The sequence below is a fragment of the Lonchura striata genome, chromosome 7 (genome assembly GCF_050655825.1).
Source record: "Lonchura striata isolate lonStrDom1 chromosome 7, ASM5065582v1, whole genome shotgun sequence".
Classification (NCBI taxonomy): Eukaryota; Metazoa; Chordata; class Aves; order Passeriformes; family Estrildidae; genus Lonchura; species Lonchura striata.
In genome coordinates, this window is record NC_140709.1 from 6,984,119 (window position 1) to 7,004,642 (window position 20,524).

Genomic DNA, 20,524 nt, shown 5'->3' on the forward strand with positions numbered 1-20,524 from the left:
TGCTAAAAACATAATTACAAACTGTGAGAAACTTGTACACTTTGTCAAAAGAAAATCCATTTAGAACTTCTTTGGAAATGAGCATGAGAAATATAAAATGAGTGGCCTGGCCTTGTTTCCAGAGGATACCTTCATCCTGCCTGCCTGGCTTTTAACACATGCAGAACTCTGGAGTGTTCAGGGTTCTGAATGGAAGAGAAGCAGCAGCTGCTACTGACACCATCCACCTGTGGCCACAACATCAAGGCATTGCCTCAGATTTACTGGCTCATGGCACAAACCCTGGTGACACAAATGCACTCTAACTCAAAAAAAACCTGAGCAACAAGCAGCTAGAAAGATCAAAACCAAGATTACCTAAAATTGCACTTCTTTTCAAGACTGCAATGACAATTTTACAAACCTTTTACAGAATACTTAGCTATTTAAAAATGACATTAACCATGCACAGTCAAAACTCGGAATAGTACTTAGGCATATAATCAACTTCTTTCCCAGTTCAGAGTCTAAAACCATAAATAAAACATTTCTTATCCAAATGAATGGATACTTTATCCAACCAAAATCTCACTCTTTTATTTCCTTACTTTGAGTCAAAACCAACTGCTTTCACAATCACCTACAAAGTACCATAAAAGTACTATTAGCACCTTATACTTCACCTAAAGCTCACTAAAATTTGTCTCCTTTTGCCATTAAGTAGTCCTGAATTTCCACATTCCTTGCAGACAAGTGTTATTTTGGATCATAAAAGTAGATATTCTAGGAAGCCACCTCAGAAAAATGATCAGGACACATAATCAAATTCTAGACATTAAAAAGGGTGAATTAGAAAATGAGAGAGTGCAAAAATGGCATTTAAAAATAGAAAGGCTACATGTAAATAAAGCAAGAAATGGGACTTGCAAACAAAATACTAACATTCCTTCAACTATTTATTTGTTTTTTGAGTTGCTCACTTGGGAGCAATTATTCTTTTATCTTAAACCACTTGAACTTTACTTTCTCCAAAGAGACAAGATCATGAGCTGCTGGGGACTGATGCAAACCTGACATTCTCTGCAGTTTCTGTCAGGCTGCACTGCTCACCCTGCTGCCCCCACTGCAAACCTAGACTTAGAGGATGGAAGATAATCACATTTTAAAAAAGGCAAATTATTTCTCCTCAGAAGCAAAATGAAAATGTAACAGTGAGTAACAGCTACACAAGCCTTTTCTGAAACAATTTTTCAGCAGCTAAAATAAACATGCCATTCAGAAAAGGACTTTTTGTTGATCACTGACTGTAGAACTGCTATTACTGTTCATCAATCACTTCCACCTACTTTTAAAAGCATCATGATAAAGCCTTTCTCACCAAAGAAATCAAGTGACAACTGTTTGATAAGTCTTTCCCTAGGACAATGTTGACAACAAGACACAGTATGAAGAGGTGAAATTTTAAGTTTGGTGGGTAAAAAACTTAAAAATAAAAGCTACAAAAATATGTGGTGGAAACACAATTCATCAAGAACTAAAGTCTGTTTTTAGTTTTCTCAGTGTAGTAGCTGGTGGCAATTAACAACTCTGCTTTATCAACAGTTTGCCAATCTAAGGTAATGACAGTATTGTGCAATTTTGGACCATTTGGGTGCCCTTACAGAACACAAAAATTTCAGCACTGAATGAAATCAAGCACCACTACAGGCCAACTGCATTATAGAAGAGTTTGATTCAGAGTCCTCAACTGTTTTATGGCTTGAAAGTTCAGACTACAAAACATATGTAAAACAGCCCATATATCCAGCCTCACTTCCTTGCATAGAAAGATTCAGAAGGGAATGGTTTTATAAAGCTTGACAAATGTAATTCAGAAAAGCAAGTACTGGAATACATCTTTGTGTATCCTAAATGCATACTGTAAAGTAGAGAAGTCCCATCATCTGAGTGCTTATCTGTAGAAGTGTCAAGTCAAAAGTAAGCCAAAATTCAGTGTACATGCAATGTATGACAATCAAGATTGTGACACAAACATAATCTCTGCTCAAGAACTGTCACCCTCTCAAAGACTTCTCAAGACATGCCTGAATAATGAATATCCTGTCTAGCAGGGAGCTAGAAGAGTGCACAAAGGCTGGGGAATAGTAAGAGATTAAAATGCATACAGTGTTTTACTCACAAAGAGTAGATTAAGTCTCCTCAAAGTCAAATATGAAACTTTCAAATTTATAAATCTGAATTTGCCCTGAATTCATAAATGGATGTGGAGAAGATTCAGTGATTCATGACTAGTAAGTACAAATTCTCCACTGACCAAGTAATCTGAAATGTAAATAAAGAGTTAACTATGTAACCACATAAACCCATCAAAATGACAATTCTTCCTGTCCAAGCAAATCCTCTCTCACCAAACTGGTAGCATTTTCTAAAGAAGCCAATCAGCTTGTAGGAATTCTCTGGAGTTCTTAAAGGAATTAAATCTCTTGGGGAGAGATTGGGAATCACTCTTGTGAATGAACAGTCATCATGTGAAAGAGAACAGAGAAGTGACACAAGGAAGCTGTCATTATTCACAGCAACAAAACCCAAACTAACTTCAAAATGTTGGATAAAAAATCATAATATTGAACACCTGGGTTTTTAAAGCTTGGGGAATTCTCTCAAAGCATGCATACTCAATAACTTAAGAGACCAGGCTATAGTCCTGAAATTAATGCATATTCATCACATTTCCTGAATACATGCACATGTGCTAATTATTGCTATGGACTTGTCTGATATGGTTCTGGCTCTTTTGCTGCATTTTTTTCTCCTTGAGAGTATCTCAAATATGTCATCAAGTCATAATGTACTTCTCTGATCCTTCTTTTCTCAAACACACAATCCTTGTTCTCAAAACTAAGATAGCAGCCAGTACATATTCATCACTAATTCAAGTAAACAAGGAGGCATTAGCTGGCACAAGACTAGTAAGTCTCAGACACAGGGAGTTAACACAAGACCTCATTAATCTCTGGCATTTGTACTAAGCACTGCATGGTACAAAACTCAGCATTAACCATGAATATGGGGATAATAAACTATATGCTGAAGTTCAAAGTATTTTCCAACATCTTCCCCTACTGCTGCATAGACTTCTCAAAGAAATAAAACCTGTTTGGTAACTTAAGTAAAGTGACAGAAATATTGAAAACCAGTCCTCACTTCAAGTGTGGAAAGAAACCCCTGAGCCAACCAGTGTCACTTTGCATTATAACACCACATGAAAAAAATCAGTCCATTATTCAGTAGCAGTCAGTCCACTCACCAACCAAGTAAATGACAGGAATTTTTTGGAAAGAAATTCAGAAATAAAGATAGTATTATTGAACTATTCTGTAAAAAACATTCTCTCTGTCCCTCCTCACACACTGCTGCATTTCTGGTCCATTTTCTCAAAAAGAAGCTGAAAACATTGGACAGTGTTCTGCGAGGGGTAAGAAGGATCCAAGACACAGGACAGTTTCCACTGCTACACACAGAAATCTGCAAGAAATGCTTTAACAAAGTTTGAAAAATACAACTACTCAGAATATGAGGGAGGTTTAGAAACCCATAGTTGGCATAAAGAACGTGGACAGCGACTGACTATTCAAAATGTCCTATACAAAGAAATCCAAACAAAGCTCATAGGAGACAGGTTTAGGAAAATGCCCAAGTTAACTATTTCCCCTGCAACAGGTCAGAAATTTGAGGGACTCAATGACAGAAAAAGCTGACAGAGGCAAAGCCAAGTTTGCACAGGTTCATGATCAAACACTTTGAAATCACCTCTTACTGAGATCTCAATAATGTGTGAACAGACAGTTTATCAACAGAGAAACACATTCAGGAAATACACCAAATTAAAAAAGCTGGAAAGAGAGAGAATTTGCAAGGGAAGTATTATATAACTTTGCCATGTTCTTGCTCTTCCTGAATGTCCATTTATAGTATCTTTTTTAGGCACCATTTATCTACGAATAAAACACACATTGGCACATATATAAATGCTGCACAAAGAATGAGTGTAAAACATCTCAGTGAAGGTTTAGGATTTCTGGCAGAGCTTGAAGAACCTTATCCACTTCCCTATCCTCATCTTTTTCATCCACGAAGGTTTGGGGCTTTTTAAACAGAAAAAAGTTTTCCTAAGAGGTTTTCCCAAGATTTGACAACTTCATTTTCATGCAATGCACACCAACACCTGATCAGCAATTTCCTGCCCTTTGAATGGATATTTCCAGAGCCAAGGAGACATCCTTGTTCACTGTAAGTGCTGAAGGAGAAAAGTGAAGGGGGTACAGATGAAAATAGGAAGTGGGACCAGAGGAAGAAAAGGTTGTGTTGGTCTTGTGCTAACCAAGTAACAGTAGATGATTCTGTTAATCTGTACTGTGAGAGCTCAGCAATTCATTTTGCTGCTGAAGAGTTCTGCAAAGTGAGAAGCTGATCACTGGCAGGCAAATATCCATGAAAAAAAAGTAGATTTTTTTTCTTCATTCATAATAAATTAAACTCTAATTTTCATAATGTATGTTAAAGAATAAGCCTTTAAAAATAAGTCTTTAAAGCTGTATGCTTATTTACTGCACTCATTTTTGACTGACTTGTTTATGATTCATACTGCTCTCAGAAGGAAATGGTGAATTTCAGAAATGTTGCTGAGCTAAAGTGTCTGGTTCATTCCTATTTGTTAAATTTGTGGCATAGTGCAGGACAGTGCCCCTAGTGCAGGCTCTAGGGTTTGAGCCTAGAGCTCAAATTGATCAAGTGATCAATTTTGATCAATTGATAAGCCCCCAGTGTTGCTGCACATTGAGAGGAACACAGAACAGAACAACCACAAGACAAGTTTGTGAGTGCAGTGACCACGTGGGAGAAAAGGTGAGAGGGAACTTCTGTCCTTTTACTTATTTTTCTTTTAGTTTAGAAGTTGAAATAAAATATTTATCCAAAGCACTATCTTAAATGTGAAGTACAAAAACAGACCAGAAGGAAGGGACTTTCCTCCCACTCCATGCAAGAGGGTGTATGATGGGGAAATTACATTTCATCACATGTTCCCTGGAGCTATAAAGGAACATTAGTGTGAACAGCCTCAGTGATGTGCTTTCCCATGGAGAACAAGCTGAAGGTAACCATTTCCAGTGCAGCTCTTCAAAAGTTGCTATGCAGGCAGTAGATATTTAAGGAAAATGCCCAACTTCTCAAGTGGCATTAGTAAGAAACTCACACATTATTTTGTCTCTAAATATACATATATTTTCAATATTTGCTCCATTAGACTACAATAAAATATTAAAGCAGTCATCATATGTTATGCATTGATGCCTATTTTCAGATACAAGCAACCTTCTGACTTCTCTTACAGCAATAAAAAAAAAAACCAAAAAGAGAAAGAAATAGTAAGTACTGGAAAATAAATTTTACTTTCTCTAGGATTAAGGGTCAAATTAGTGGGAGAGTATAACAGTAATTTGCAGGAAGAAGAACAAAGAAAAGACTTAGAAACTGGAGCTAAGGCAACATGAAAGGCTTCAAACATTCTCTTTTAATTGAAATGGTCTGTAATTAAAGCAAATTTTGATAATAAGAGAGCATTATGGGTTTCACATACATTTTATCAATTCCTTTTTTCCCCCTCACTTTGGCATAGATAGGACTCTCTTTACTCCCTAGTACTGCCAAAAATCCCAAACAAAACCCCAAACCTCTTATGCCAACAAACACTTTCCCAAAACTTGGTAAATGCTGCCCTTCATAGCTTACCTCTAAAGATAACCTTTAGAAATGTGGCTCTAAAAATTCTTTAGAGCCTTCTATTTGTTATCCTCAACCCACCTAGGGTGGATTTAGTTATCAGAGTGAAACAAAGCAGATTTGTCTTACACTCTGCACCACAGCACCACACATCCCTCCTGAGCTCAGGAGATGCACCCAGACCTGGCCACTGTGGGGTGGGGTGGGGTGGGATGGGATGGATGTCACTGGGCTCAGGCACACAGAAAAACCCATATCCATGGCTATAAAGCCATGGTGTTTTATCCAGCCCCAGGGTGAAGAGGTCCTGTGCACACCTCAGCCCCACTCGGTTTAAAATAAACAATTTTTTGTTTATTTAAATAATTTGCTTGGTTTAAAATAAACAATTGATTCCCAAAAGCACCAAAGTCTGGGGACAGGAACACTCTCCCCTCCCCACTGTGCTCCTCTAATGACTGATCAGCCCCAGCACTGCCACATGTACTCTGTGCAGATTACACTTCTCATTAATTGGCCATATTCAGTAGAAAGAACAGGAGCAGGATAAATAGATTAGTCTGGTTCCATACAAGCCGTGGTGGCAGATGAAAAGAGCACTGAACAGGGAAAATGAAAGAAACGTGAAATAAGCAAATTACACAGACACAAGATTAGTTCACGCTTTCTCTTGATCACAAGAATTGGATTTTATCACCCCAGATAAGAAATCCCACACTGTAACTGATTCAAAGTCTATCTGCAGTGATTTGCACTTTATATATGAGTGCATATGGGCATGACTGCAGTTACAATCTGCAAGTTACAGCTTTAATCTGCTCGATGTTACCAGCACACAGTACACATTTTAATATGGCCAGATACCAAATCAAACATCTTGGAAAAAACAAGATAGGAAATACTGATAAAATGCAGCAGTGACTTGAAAAGCAGCACTTTAAGAAATGATACAAAGGTCTTGGCTGAGAGTTCCTAATGGTGAAAAGGGGACCTGTCTAAAAATGAGACAGTATTTCCTTTTTGATTTGATGCTGGTATGACCCACATGCCCTTTGCAAACACTCACTTTTCAAGAGGAATGTGAATAATCTTGAGAAGGTTCAGAGAAAACAGACATGTGAAAACTCTTAAGGATTAGAAAGCACAAAGCTCTCAGGGGCTCAGCATATATAGGATTTTCAGGAGACGACTGTGGGTTACTTTGACCTCAACCTATATATTCCTACAGGGCAACAGAACAGAAACATCATCAGACATGTTGAGAAAGTTTATAGCTGCTGCTAAGACTAGAAACAACCATATGGAAATCTGTATCAGAAATAAAGTCTTAAAAGAAAAGGCAATTATTGGAGGACTTCACCTGAGGAAACAGTGAGCTTTCCCATTGTGTGCTGTTTAAAAATCAAGACTGGGTGTTTTTTCCCAAAAAGCCAAGTTTTTGTCTTAATCAGTCCATGATAAGGAGGTTAGGGGCATACAGAATATTTGGGCACACAGAGGTGGAGGTAACTTGGAAGAAATCCAGCTACTAGTAATCTCTTTGAAAAGTGCATGAGGTGCACTTTTCCCAGGTGTGTCAGCCTGGAAGAAGGAGCCACAGAAAAGGATAATGGCTGAAAGAAAGAGGACCATTATGACTTTAAAACACAATATACTTTAATTTAGTGAAAACATCACCATTGGTTTTGTTATTCTGCTGTCCTCATCTGCAGATGAGAGAAAATACAATAATGGTAATATTAAATAAACAAAACTCTGATATTATTACAGGGAGATAAAATGAGACTGCACACTTTTAGAGCCTTTAGTGATACAGCCTTTCCATCTCAAAATGCAGCCCATTTTTTGTTGTAGCTATAAGAACAGAAGCAATTGAAAGACAGGTTTGCTTATGATTAATGATAGTTCACACCTTAAATTCTACATTATGTTTACCAGCCTTTTGCATTTTCTAAAATTATTGTGACATTAAAACTATATTTTTTAGTCTACCAGAAAGGTGTACAGAAATAGCAAAGGACCCATATCAATCTAGACAGAAGTTTCTCTAACAGAAAGACTTCAAAATGTTCAGTTTAATTATTCATATGCATTTGTTTCCAGAAATAGAATTTAATGGGTTTAGACAGATGGGAAACTTTCAAATTTCAAATGATGCTTTATTTTATTGATCAACATAAATTTACTCAAGTATATGAGTATAAAAAACTCACCTTCCAGAAATTATCTACTTTGCCATAAACGAGAGATTGATTCTGCCTTTTGATGTCATTAATGTGTTTAATGTCACTGGAATTCAGATGCTGCTCTACCACAAATCCAAGGAAGCTGTTGTCTGGAGTGTGAGCTGTAAGAAACAGAGCAGATTCAGAACCTTTGACAATATTGCCTAATGCTACATTAGAGTGAATGTTGTCAGAAGAGAAGCTATAAGGAACATATTATGCAACTGATCACCTCCTCCTTCTTAGTACAGAAAGACACATTTGCTTGCTTTATTATCCAAAATAGTTTTTATTAATTTTAAGTCCTGCTTCATACGCCTACTGGAGTAAGCAGCTATTTTCTATCTTGTTTCTGATATTAAAAACTCTGCAGCTGGACTGAGTCCAATGGTAATGATCTTTTTTGTCTGTGTGCTAAGCTTTATTTTATTATAAGAGATACAAGAAACAGAAGAAATTCAGCTTGACAAATCTCACAGATAAAATACCATCAGTTTGAAAACCCCCTGAATTTATGCTTGCTAGCAAAGATGCAAGCAAAAATGGATGTTGCTCAATGGCATAAATAAATTTTAGCAAATTTCTTGGGTTCACCTCCTACACTGGAATTACCAACAGCAACCACCCAACTCTCTGTGTATTATGTACCCAAGCTAATTAATGGCCTATCAAGTCACACTATGCAAATCAGAATACAAATTGCATTGCCTAATTCACCCAGACACAGTGATCATAAAATATTTAAATGTGGCAACTAAAGACAGCGAAACTTTTCAATCTAATCCAGGAAAAAAAAACAAAAAACAAACCAACTAAAAATAAACTGTGTGCAAAGGATATGCAATTTATTCACAGTTTTTTATATTAATTTTAGCTCCTGTTGGTCTTTTTTCCAGCAGTGCCAGTCAGTGTTCTCCCCCCATAAAGACACAGATATTTAGGCTTATTAAAAGTAAGGGGTTTTGCTGTTTTGGATTGTGTTTTTTTTTGTAGACTGGGTGTTTAATTCCAGTGATGGACTCCAGCTCTCAATGCTTCAGGTAGAAATCCATCCCTACTATATAAAAACTATTCCAACACATGGTGGGGGGGTTTGTCTCTAAAAGTGCCATAGCCTCACAAGTGCACATAGAAAAAGAAAGATCCTGCAATAAACAGCAGGATCTCCTCTCTAGGCCTCCTGTTAAATTCTGGCAGACAAGCTGACAATTAATCACATTTTGAAAAGCCTAAGAACACAAAACAAAACAAGAAACTCCTAAATCCAAAGACAACACCCCAGGCATTTTTGATATGTGCAATGCTAAACCTCTACTAGAGTTATTAAGGAAAAAAATTCTATTGCAGTTATGAGGATTTGCATTTTTGTTCCTGAAAAATCAGCCAAGTGGATAATGCAGGAGAGCAGAGAAACCATGCACAGTGTACACGTCCCTCTGCCATTACATTTAGTCTTTCAAATGACAATTACTCTTTTTCCACAAAAAATGCCTCAGCAACAGCCAGGCACCCACTTAGACCCAAGGACTTTTTAGAATTTTACACAGCAAACAGCACATTTCAAATATGTCTGAAAAGGGGCATTTTTTCCATCCTTTCATATTTTTGGATGAGAGACTGCATTCAAAGGAGAGGCAAGGCAGTACACAATCAAAAGAAAAATAAACCTTTGTTAAAGTTAGCACTTAGAACTGGTGGAATTCAGTGCCTCAAGCATCACGGACAGGAAGCAGCACTCAGATGGATTTTTAAGCAAGATCACGCACTTTCACAAGTACCAGTGCTGTTATTTTGCATGAAGGTATTTGAATTAAAAACATGGAAAACATTAAAAGGCAGAAAAGCTCTCACACTTCTGGGAAACTCAGAGAACAGTCAAGCACTTGGTAATATGCCACAAGTTTGAATATGGCTTGCTTGTTGCTCAGGATAATTTTCTGCCCTTATAATCAGAGTTCTCAAAACATAATAGAGTCTGGGGATCTTGGGAAGCTGTCCAGGGTTCCAATCTGCCATAAAATCTTTACTGATGCATAATGTGCACTTTTAATCACAACCCCATAAAGATGGTGCTATCTCTGCAGCAGAGAACAAAACAACAAATATAAACTTTAAATATCACAAAACATGTTGACTCTTCTGCACCTAGTACAAAAAAAAAAAAAAGAAGAAAAAAAAAGAAAAATCCTTGAATAATCCACAGCACTGAAATCACTCCTGCTTCAGAATTAGTTTGCATGCAATGTATTTACCCCTTTTCCTGCAGAGGAAAACCCACAGTCATTTCCAGCAGTAAAAATTTGAAATGGTTATTTATTAAAATTCCAATACAGTCATACTCTTTGGAAAATTCATTATGAAGCAATTTTCTCTGCACAAGAGACTGCACCAGTGGCAGTCTGTACTGCCACAACAGAGATCTCTAGAGAGAAGATTTACTTTTTTCTGCATTTCATGGAGTGGGACTGAGCAGTGCACACACAGCACACAGCTGTACCACCAGTGTTCATCCAGCTGCTTTCACTGAGTGCATCATCCCCTTGGTGCTATCTTGAACAGGACCTCACATCTGAATTTCCCAACAGCTGGACAATTTAAACAAAGGAGTCTCTTTTCCATTTAGGACATAAGGCAATAAATATTAGCAAATGTGGATATAAAACAAGCTCTGCTTACTAATATCCAGACACAAACTCTGCAACCACTTTCAAGTCACATTTCACCACCACATGTTTTGTTACTTGCTTCCCAACAACTGTGAATGCAGCCTTTTATCTCTTGAACAACCTTCACTTATATTTCTCTGGAAAAACTTGCACAGCAAATGTTGACAGACAAAATATGCCTCTCTCAAGAATTTTACAGGGCAACTGAAATCAAAAGCATGTCAACCTGACAGCAGCATGTGTAATTCTGCTGTGAAAAGCAGGAAAGTTTCAAAGGTTGATGATGAAAGCTGGTGAGAGAGAACAGAGCTCTGGTCTTTATATCAGACAGGGACCAGCACCAAACTCTGGAGGTGGGCTGCTCACCTTGAAATGTTTCCTTACAGGTTTGGGCTGAGCAGCCTCTGCACCCAGCAGAAGGCACTGCCTGAGCCTCCCTTGCCCTGCAGCAGTGACCCTGCTCCTGTCAGAGGTAACACACCTGAATTACTGCTACAGCAGCCAAGAGACTCAATTCTGGAATCCACTGCCATAAAGCCAAAGATTAGGTATAGACCAGGTCACACTAATCATTTAATCTGACCAAATTTATAGAGGATTTCTACCTTTTTTGGTGTCTCATATATTTTATAGGTTTGGCTAGGGTCACTTTGAAAGATAGTTATTGATGCTTGAAAGATCTACAGCAGTGCTGAAATATATGACTTATTTCACAATAGCTTTGTACACTGCTGGCAAATAAATGTTAGTCAGTTTACCTGAGGGTAAATACTCACAATATGAAAACAAGCTAGGTAAAATTTTTTACAAAGCCATAAAAAGGTAGATACAAAAGATTTTTTGCTGAGAGGCCATTTTTAAATTCTGAACACAAAGAAACAGTGAAGGGATGCTGCTGCTGAGCTGTTGAGAAACAAAAGCAGAAATGCCACTCACTAGCTAACATAGTTCCAAACTTCAGTTCAACATGATGAAATGCAGGACTGCAGTTTATGAAAATGTAACCTAGCAAGCTCCTCAAAGATCTATTGCTTCATAATAATATTAGAGAAAGCAAAAGTAACAAAAACTTTTGTTTGTTACTGATACTTGAGAGAAAAGCCAAGCACCATTTTCCACAGACACTCAGTGCATAAATTATGTTCCCTAGCATTACTTATATTAACTCAATATTTTTATTTTCTTATTGCTAAGTGGAAGCACAACAGAGCTTTTGCAGTCTACAGACACTGGCACAATTCTTCCCATTTAGCAGTTGCATTTTATTAAACTGTGAATTTGTCTTTCATAATGAAAGAAAATCTTCTCAATGACAGCATTCCTTTTTAAAGCTCTAAATTATTTACAAGCACAGAAGTACTCACGGAACATTGTATAAAACTGCTGTGGATTGAGGTTCCACTTTCCCCATGGTGTCTTGTGGCCTTTAGACTGGGCATAATGGGCATGGTTAAACTCTGGCTCAGTCCCAAAGGAGTCCAGAACTCTTAGCATACACCTGAAAAAGAAAAACAAATTTCCTGTAGGTACACCTACATATGTCTACATAAGAATATGCATATATATACATATACACACACACATAGTCGTGATAATTAAAATGTGTTCTGTGGAGAACATATAAACTGAAGGTACATTTTAATTTCAAACATTTATTTTCATATTACATTCACAAAGATGTTATGAAGAGTAAATTCAAGGATATATCTGATATTCAAATAACAACCCTGGAGCTTATTTTGTCCTTACAGAATGAAGCTATGCTTTAAAATCCACGTAGAGCTTATGGGAATGCCACAGTGGCCACCTGCATTTCCTAGGGCTCTGGAGTAGAATTTAGGCAGAAGAAGAGAGGATTTTCCATGTGTTTTCTGAAGTTTTCAACCATTAGCACAAAGCAAATGAAGTAACCAGGGGCCATATGCCAAGAAGATCAGAGCAGAAGAGGACAATTGTGTTTGGTCTCCAGGTTCTGACTTTTAGACCTGCTGTAAAAGCACTGAAGATGGTTTAATATGCTGAGTTCTTGCAGTCAGCTCATTTATTTGTTTATGAAACATTTTGTCACAGACTTTTGAAGGAACAAGATAAAAGTCAATTACCTGCATCACCCAAAACACAACAGAGAGAAATCCTGGCACTGGATTACAAAGGGCCTGGGAAGAGAGAATCACACTCACCCTTTATTTAAAATCCTAATTTCTTGAAAAAGAAAGGGCCAGAAAAAGTGTCAATATGAAGAAGACAGTACATGTTATAGGATGGAGATTCTAGAAGTTATGTTTCCAAAATGCTGCCTGCCAAATGTTTGATATGACTTGGTCATACTGACCACTGCCACTGTAGTGCATGACACAGCTCCAGAGCTGCTGACTCTACCATTCTTCAGCCCTCTACAAACAGAAAACTGCAGAAAAGACTTACACAGGAATTAAATACCATGTGCAATTGTGTTACAAACACAAACTCTTATCAGTACACATTGTATCATTGGGTTTGTGTGTGCTAAGGAAGGGACACAACCACATGGGTGGCAGAGAAGGGAGGCAGCTGCAAAACTTAAAATTAAAAGTGGCTATTTTTCCCAGTCTTCAACATTTCCCATGCTCCAAGCCCATATGCACATTCTGTTCACTAAAACACCTGATTTTGGTGTTTAAATGTGAAAGAATTTAGCTTTCACAATGTGAAAGAACTTATCTCCAACCATTTGTCAACTTAAAAACCAAAATACTTTAGTCCCCAAAATAAATTTACATGTTACTTGTATGTTGCTCCTTTCTCTAAAGTATTTAATAATGTGAGAAATAGGAAAAAAACCCCAGCAACTTTTAAACTCTTCTATGAAATGCTACCTTTGTATTTCAAAATACAAATTGAGAAAAATGATGTGTTTTTTTTAAACCTTCAGAGAGATATTTGAAACAAAAGAAAGTCAAAATATACAACATATTATGATTCACCAAACAACAAAGCTGACAGATCACTTTCTGTGCAGTGTTTTCTGTCAACTGTTCTCAATGAAAATATTTTACAACAGTGGCAATTATCTCTGCATCACACAAAATACTCCAGCAGGACCAAAACAAGTTCTGCACTGATGAATCATTCAGTAATAAAAGCCCTCTTATTTCTTGGCAGGTCTTAAAACAAAATTCCTCTCAAACATACAGCTTTTGGCCAGGTACTTGAGTAGAGGAGAATGAAAAATAGGAGAAAGCTACTGAAAAACTGCAACATTACTGGAGTTTGTCAAGAGATTTATGTAAGGACCACCACACTGCTTTGTTGCCTCTTTTTTTCCTGAAGTCAGATGTAAGATAAAAAGCACTAATGGTTCACAGGGATATGAGGAACCATGTCCAATACATGCAGGGTCTCTGAATCAAGACAGGCAATGTGATGCAACAGAAAGCAGGAAAGTGAAAACAATATTTCTATTATTTGGTATAAACAAAGAAAAAAAAGATGACAGAAGAAAAGTGCAAGTCTGTGCAGGAATGGTATGAGAGATCAAAGCTTCAAGTGGTGAAACTAATCCCTGAAATGCAGAAGAAAGGAGCTGGTAAAGATTTAAAATTTAGAAATGAATGTAATTAATACCAGTTATGCTGAACTGATATTTTAATATATGTAGGAATGCCTTGATTGTCTACTCTACTACTACAGTCTCCATTTGTTTCACTTGATAATTTAGATGCCTTTCATTTTTAAATTATTTTTGCATACAATGCATTAACCTTTCTAAAGTGAAATAATTAATTTTGAAAATGATAAAACAGCATTTTTTAAAATAATTGAGGGATATATTTTAAATTAAAATGCGAATATGGTATACCTTTAATTTCAGTTTTCCCACTCTTCCTTCCTAAAATGTCACCTTAGCTTTAGCAGTGAAGCTGCAGAGAATTGCAGCGTGCCCTGAAATTGGTGTCAGAATAAGTCTATTCTCTGCCTAATTAAAAAGAGGATTGGTAGGTAGTAAATTGCTTTAGAAACATCCATATTAGTCTTTTTTGTCTAGCACATTAGAAGTGACAATTTTAGGGTTTATAAAAAAAAAATCAGACAAAAGTAACCCAGGATTATTTAAAGGGAGCTTTTCCTTCCCCTTGAGTATTGGGCAGAAGCACAATCTTAACAGAGCTGACCCAGTGGAAGTATTTATATTTATACACATTTTTTTTGTATCCTTCTCCCACTTCATCAGGCCACTCAGTATTTGCATTTGAAATCTCAGGACAGAAAATAACCCTCCTAAAAAAGATGTGTTCTAGAGAACACGTACAAAGCAGGAATGTTGCTCATTTCTCAGGATAGCTGTCACGTTAATTTATTTCAAGAAAAAAAAAAGCCAGCTGGATTGTTGGCATATGGGAATGAGTCATTGCTAGAGAGACTATGGAAAAATGAAAAAATACCAGATTTTTATGTGCTGCATGGAGGATGAGGGTGCTAAGAAATATTACACTCCTCAAAGTATATTAAACTATTAATTTGTATGTTGATTCATTGCACACAAGCTGCAGTCAAACATCCACACCTCAGAACTGAAAAACCCAGCACATCCATCCTTGGAAATAAGGTGCACTCCAAAATGAGATGTGTTCTGCTGTGCTCCTGCTATTTGCAGCACCAATTAGCCCACAGATAAAGCACATTCTACCAGAAGTCACTGGTGCTCTCAGCTGTGCAGAGGAGTCTTTCAGAAATACTCACTCCCAAAGCAGCAGGGTCATTCTTTTGAGCTTGCAGTTCCAGAAACCTGATTTGCAACTACCAAAAATTTCCTCAGGGCTCAAGTTCACCCAGAAAGATTATATAAAGCACTTTTAACAAGAGACTGTTCTGAAGGGAGAGGCTTATTCTGCCACTCTATTCTGATCTGAATTGAATAAAAACATTTTAATTCATTTCTTTCTGAGTCTGGTCTGTATTAACCAGACTGAGCTGACCTGCGCACATCCACTGAAAAGCTTTTTTTTTTTTTTTTGAGACAATTATTCCTACTGGCATAACGTATAACTGAGAAGGAAATCAAAGTTTGTAAAGAACAAGGGCTAAAAAGCAGCTTTATTTGTGAAAATGTTTACTTTACTGGAATTAAAAGAAATGGATGCCTATGTTCTTATAAGGCATTTTGTGGTTTTAACCTCAAAACATTCTAATGATAAAATTTATAAGATAACTCATGATGCTGGGAGAAAAAACAATGATTGGAAGAGGATCCTGAAATAGGAGAGAGACAGCATGCACGCAGCTACAAATTAATTCCCCTGCTTTAATCAATTCTGTAGTCTCTGCTAGATTCTGGATCTTCTTTTGTACACTGAACTTGAGAAAAAGCATCACATAATTAGAGAGATTCACAATAAATGCAACAAGTTTCATAAAAGGTGTACAAAAGATGAATTGTAAGTAATGATTCAAACCCCCTAAATGTATGTATTTTAAAAAAGCAAATTGAAGGAAAAGCAGTAGAAAGGCTGGCAGAGAAGAGAAAGAAGTAATTTATTCTCCAGAACCTTATTAGAATTACCAGTAATGGGCAGTTAGCAAGAAACCAGGCCAAGAAAAACACTTTAATGAACAGCTTAACTATACAAAGCAACATGCTGGGGCATCTTTTTCAGTCTTCAGTGAAAGATGAGGCAAAAATCTCCCATGAAGTACAAATGCATCCTCATCTATTTTTCTGTCGGGTTATGGACTGGATGAGATTCCCTTCCAGTCCATGAAATGCAGTGTTGTAGAAGACACACATTAGGATATTTTTTCTCCCCCAAAAGTCTCAAAACATTCTACAGTACCCAAGGTACTTGGAGTTAAATGTAATTCTGCTCTCCTAAACAAGAAAACACCATTCATTACCACAAAATAGTAATCAATGAAAACCAGATTGATAATTGAAGACATAATGAGTCTATGAAGAAAGAAAAATTGCATAGCTAATCTATAATCTCACTATGTATTTCCATAGCTCTGTTACAGGATATAGCAGACAGGTAATTGCAAGCAGACAGGAAGAAACATTTAAAATTTATAAGAAGGTTTCATATCCTGACCACAGTGCTGCATGTGATCTCCTAGTGACAATTACATCTGGCAGACAGACAAGCAACTGCTGCTCGGTGGAAAATGGGATTATCTTTATTAGCAGGCTCCTAAAAACTAGAATATCCATTTACCCCCCTGCTTCAAAAAAGAGATTAAGAGTAATCTAATCTGCAATGTTGATCACAGTACTCTCATTTAAAATTACACTAGAAAGATCCAATGCTCTAGAAAATCCTGAGGCTGAAAGAAAACACTTTCTCTGCCATGAACACCTTCCAATACCTTCCCTCAAGTAGGATTTACTGGACTTCGTGGCTTATGGAACACAGCTAATTTGAACATCTATAGAAAATTCAACATCAGTAATTTAGATGTGGGGTTCTTTCATGCTGATGTGTATTTGTACAATGCACAGGAAGCTTAATGGTTTAAAGCTATTGACAAAAAGAAAAGAGGTTTTAGAACTATAGAGGTGAAGAAAGGTGCAAAGTAATTTTTGAGTGCACCCTCATCTTACATTGCCAATGGAAATATGTTTATAGATTACAAAAGCAACAATACCTGCAGTTTATTCTTCAGACCTGCCCCTGAACTCTCTGCCCAATATCTTAAGAAATGGAACAGAAAATTGCACTGCAGTTGTTGGGCAATACAATTAGAACAGATAAATCTGCACAATCATTGATCCAGTGTTGTTACAAACACCAACAAGCAAAACATGCCTCTGGTATTCCAACTAAACAACAAAATGTAGTAATCTCTCAGCTCACCTACTAATTTACAGAAAAAATGGGGAGGGAGAAGTGCATGTAAAGAAAGGAGGGAAAGAGGGGCAGAGACAATGATTTATCAGGAGGATAATTAAGATTTTTAAGATTAAAAATATTTGATTCCAAGAACCTCAAGCTTCCTGGGGACGATAATGAGGGCATGCAAAGAACAAGTATTAGGCCCTTTAATCCTAAAAGCTAAAGACAACAGAAAAGTGCATTTTCACTTCTAAATAAATTCACGTAAATGGACTTATTTCAGTATTATGACATGTGTCATTCAACAAAAGCTCCTTAACAAAGCAGTTTAGAGGGCAAGTGAGTGTTATACTTACTGGTAATGAACCCATGATGGACCAAGGGTTTTCTTAAACTGAGTCAGTCCCACAATATCAATATAAATGAGTTCTACAATTTTATCCCCCTGGGTCGGGCAGCCAGATCTGTTACCTACAACTTTCTTCATAATCCTAAACAGAGAAAGAAGCAACATGAAAAAGCATTACTTTCCAAATACCTTGAATTGATGCTGTAATACTACTTATTCCAATAATTCCTCTTTCTAAAAAGGTTTTACTCTTTTACTGTTTTGAAAACATGAACCATGTAAGAACACTGAAATGCTAGAGATGCTCAACATTTATTTTCACTAAATGCTCAACTAATTTTCACTAAAAATCTTGTCTAGTTTAAGCAAAAGAATGATATATTTGAAATGCTTAAAAATAGCGTACTTTGCAGTTATTCAAAATAATTTCTGCCTTCTATTGACAGCTTTATAGTATAAGAACTCTCTATAAAACAATGCTGTCATGTAATTTAAAAAAGAAAGCTGCAGAAAAAGCACATGTGCTCAAGCTTCAAACAGATGTTTTATGTTGGCAAAGCAAGACAAGGAAGAGTAAGGAGCAATTTGACCTAACACAAGCAATTAACTACATCAAAAGTAACATGTTTAAAGAACTTAAACCTTTATCTTAGAATAAGATACTGAGTGAAGAACAGCAGAAACTGAAGCAGAGGACACAGAATTAGGCTAGTCTGTAACATTTCCCATTGCAGCTGGTTAAAGCACCTGGAATGTTAAAGACTAAGCTGCTTAGCTAGAATTTTACAACATTCATTTATGAAGTCCCAGGAGCCTGAAGCAATAATGAAAACACATTATCCTTTCCATGGCACATATACTTAGCTCATGAAAATAATCTTATCCTCTGTTTAGTGAATTATCACTTTCATTTTATGCTTCAAGAAATTATATACTGTTAATAGAAGCTTCAAGAGTTTACAATTCTTTTCCTCTAATTCTAGTTTCAAAAGTGAAAGTAATCTCCTTACTCCTTGAGCTCTGCCAGTGAAGCTGAAATCCTGATGTCATGGCCCAGTAAGTAGAGAGATGTAATTAAATCACTCCACTGGACTAATTCACCAAGAGGGCCACCACTAAACGCATTTTCTGCAATCTTGAATCCTGATTCTTTTGTCAAAAGCCCCAGATGAACAAGGATCTGGAAAGGAAAGTCATACATTTGAGTTATCAACATTAAACATGCAACTGTTATACATTACAGCAGTTTTTCTTTCTATTAAATTCCAACTATGGCCAAGAAAAAAAAAAAAATCAAAGCAAACAAGCCAATACTTCCACCCAAATAAATTCATTTTGTAATGAATGCAAGGACTGAGAACCTCCAGCAAAGAGCTGAGCCAGGCAGGCTTAAGAGAAGGTAGAAATATGGATATACACAGGGCTGCTGTCACTCAGAACTGGCTCCAGAGATAACAAGGCAAAAAAGCAAACCTGTATGGTGTTTGCAACTTTTGGCTTTATCTTAACCAGCTAAGGTAATTAAAAAAAATTAAAATTCTATCAAATGAACTACACCTTTTCACTTTAAGTATCTCATGGCTTTAAAATTGGACTGATTACAAGAGGTCTAAACTGATCCAATCCAAAGTTTTGGTCAACTTTAAGTCTACTCAAATCCAAACCCAAGATACACCATTTAGAGTCTCAATTTTGGACAACAAAGATGTACAGTTGCTGTTTCCCATGACTACATAAAACACTCCAGTATCATCAGCTTGCAGTAAATTCACAGATTCTCCCTTTAGAATATACTCTGTATTTAGTCTACACAGTCTCTATTTTATCCAAAACTGTAGAAGTCAGAAAACTTACTCCAAGAGTGACTCATGCAAAACACGTAAAACTATCTGTAAAGCAAACACCCATTGCAACAGAATTTCAAACAGCAAAATACTTCTTGAAAAGAGTATAAACATGAGCCTTTTATATTTTCTTTTCCCACTCTGAAGCTACACCTGGAACAAGAAGCTCGAAAGAACCCAGGTAACAGCAAGTGACATGAATAAAGGTGTTCTCATTTACCTTTTTTCGTTTTCTTTTCTCCAAATTTTGTTTTTCTGCAAGTGATTTAATGGCCTCAATCCAGGTATCAGCCATTCGTCTGATGCGCAACATCATCCACCTGAATTCCTCGTGTCTTGACATCATTTTGTACAGATTATCAAAGTTGATACGGATTTCAGCCTTCAAGCAAAACATTAAGAAACACCCCAAACATTAGTTATTCTTCAGCATACTTTCCAGAAGTTATAAAACTGTTCAAATGTGAGCTCTTTATATTCCTCTTTGAAAAAAAAGGAATAGAAATAAAAAAAAAGTTACACTCCCAGCACGTTAAAATTTTAGTTCAAGTGTTAAACATATACTTAAACAGACATTTCTAAGCTACATAAATTACTGTTATTTTTATTAGTAGTACTTGGTAGCCCAGAATAAGTTTGCAATGTTTCACAATACATTTATTTCTGTAATATAAGACCTGGTATTGCTTGTGTGCTTCAAAATGAGGTATAGGTATGTTTAAATCATAATACAGAATAGTGGGCTCAAGATTTATGTGTATCATGAATCTTCCAAACACAAGGAAGTCTCCAATTACAACAGAAAGGAGGAAACATTACTAGGGTATAAATTTTAAAGGAAATACTTGTTTTAAAGATAGACTATTCTAAGATA

At 36.6% G+C, this 20,524-nt stretch overlaps 1 protein-coding gene across 3 annotated transcripts in view; it reads right to left on the bottom strand.

Moving 5' to 3' along the window:
• Window positions 1-20,524, bottom strand: part of MGAT5 (alpha-1,6-mannosylglycoprotein 6-beta-N-acetylglucosaminyltransferase) — a 111,048-nt gene that overhangs the window by 22,519 nt on the left and 68,005 nt on the right. For all 3 annotated transcript variants that reach the window (XM_021548729.4, XM_021548731.4, XM_021548730.4), the window contains exons 7-11: window positions 19,871-20,032; window positions 18,817-18,986; window positions 17,814-17,948; window positions 12,016-12,149; window positions 7,974-8,107 (exon numbers count right to left, since the gene is read on the bottom strand). In XM_021548729.4, the coding sequence (XP_021404404.1) occupies window positions 7,974-8,107; window positions 12,016-12,149; window positions 17,814-17,948; window positions 18,817-18,986; window positions 19,871-20,032 (735 nt within the window). The remainder of the gene's footprint in view (window positions 1-7,973; window positions 8,108-12,015; window positions 12,150-17,813; window positions 17,949-18,816; window positions 18,987-19,870; window positions 20,033-20,524) is intronic.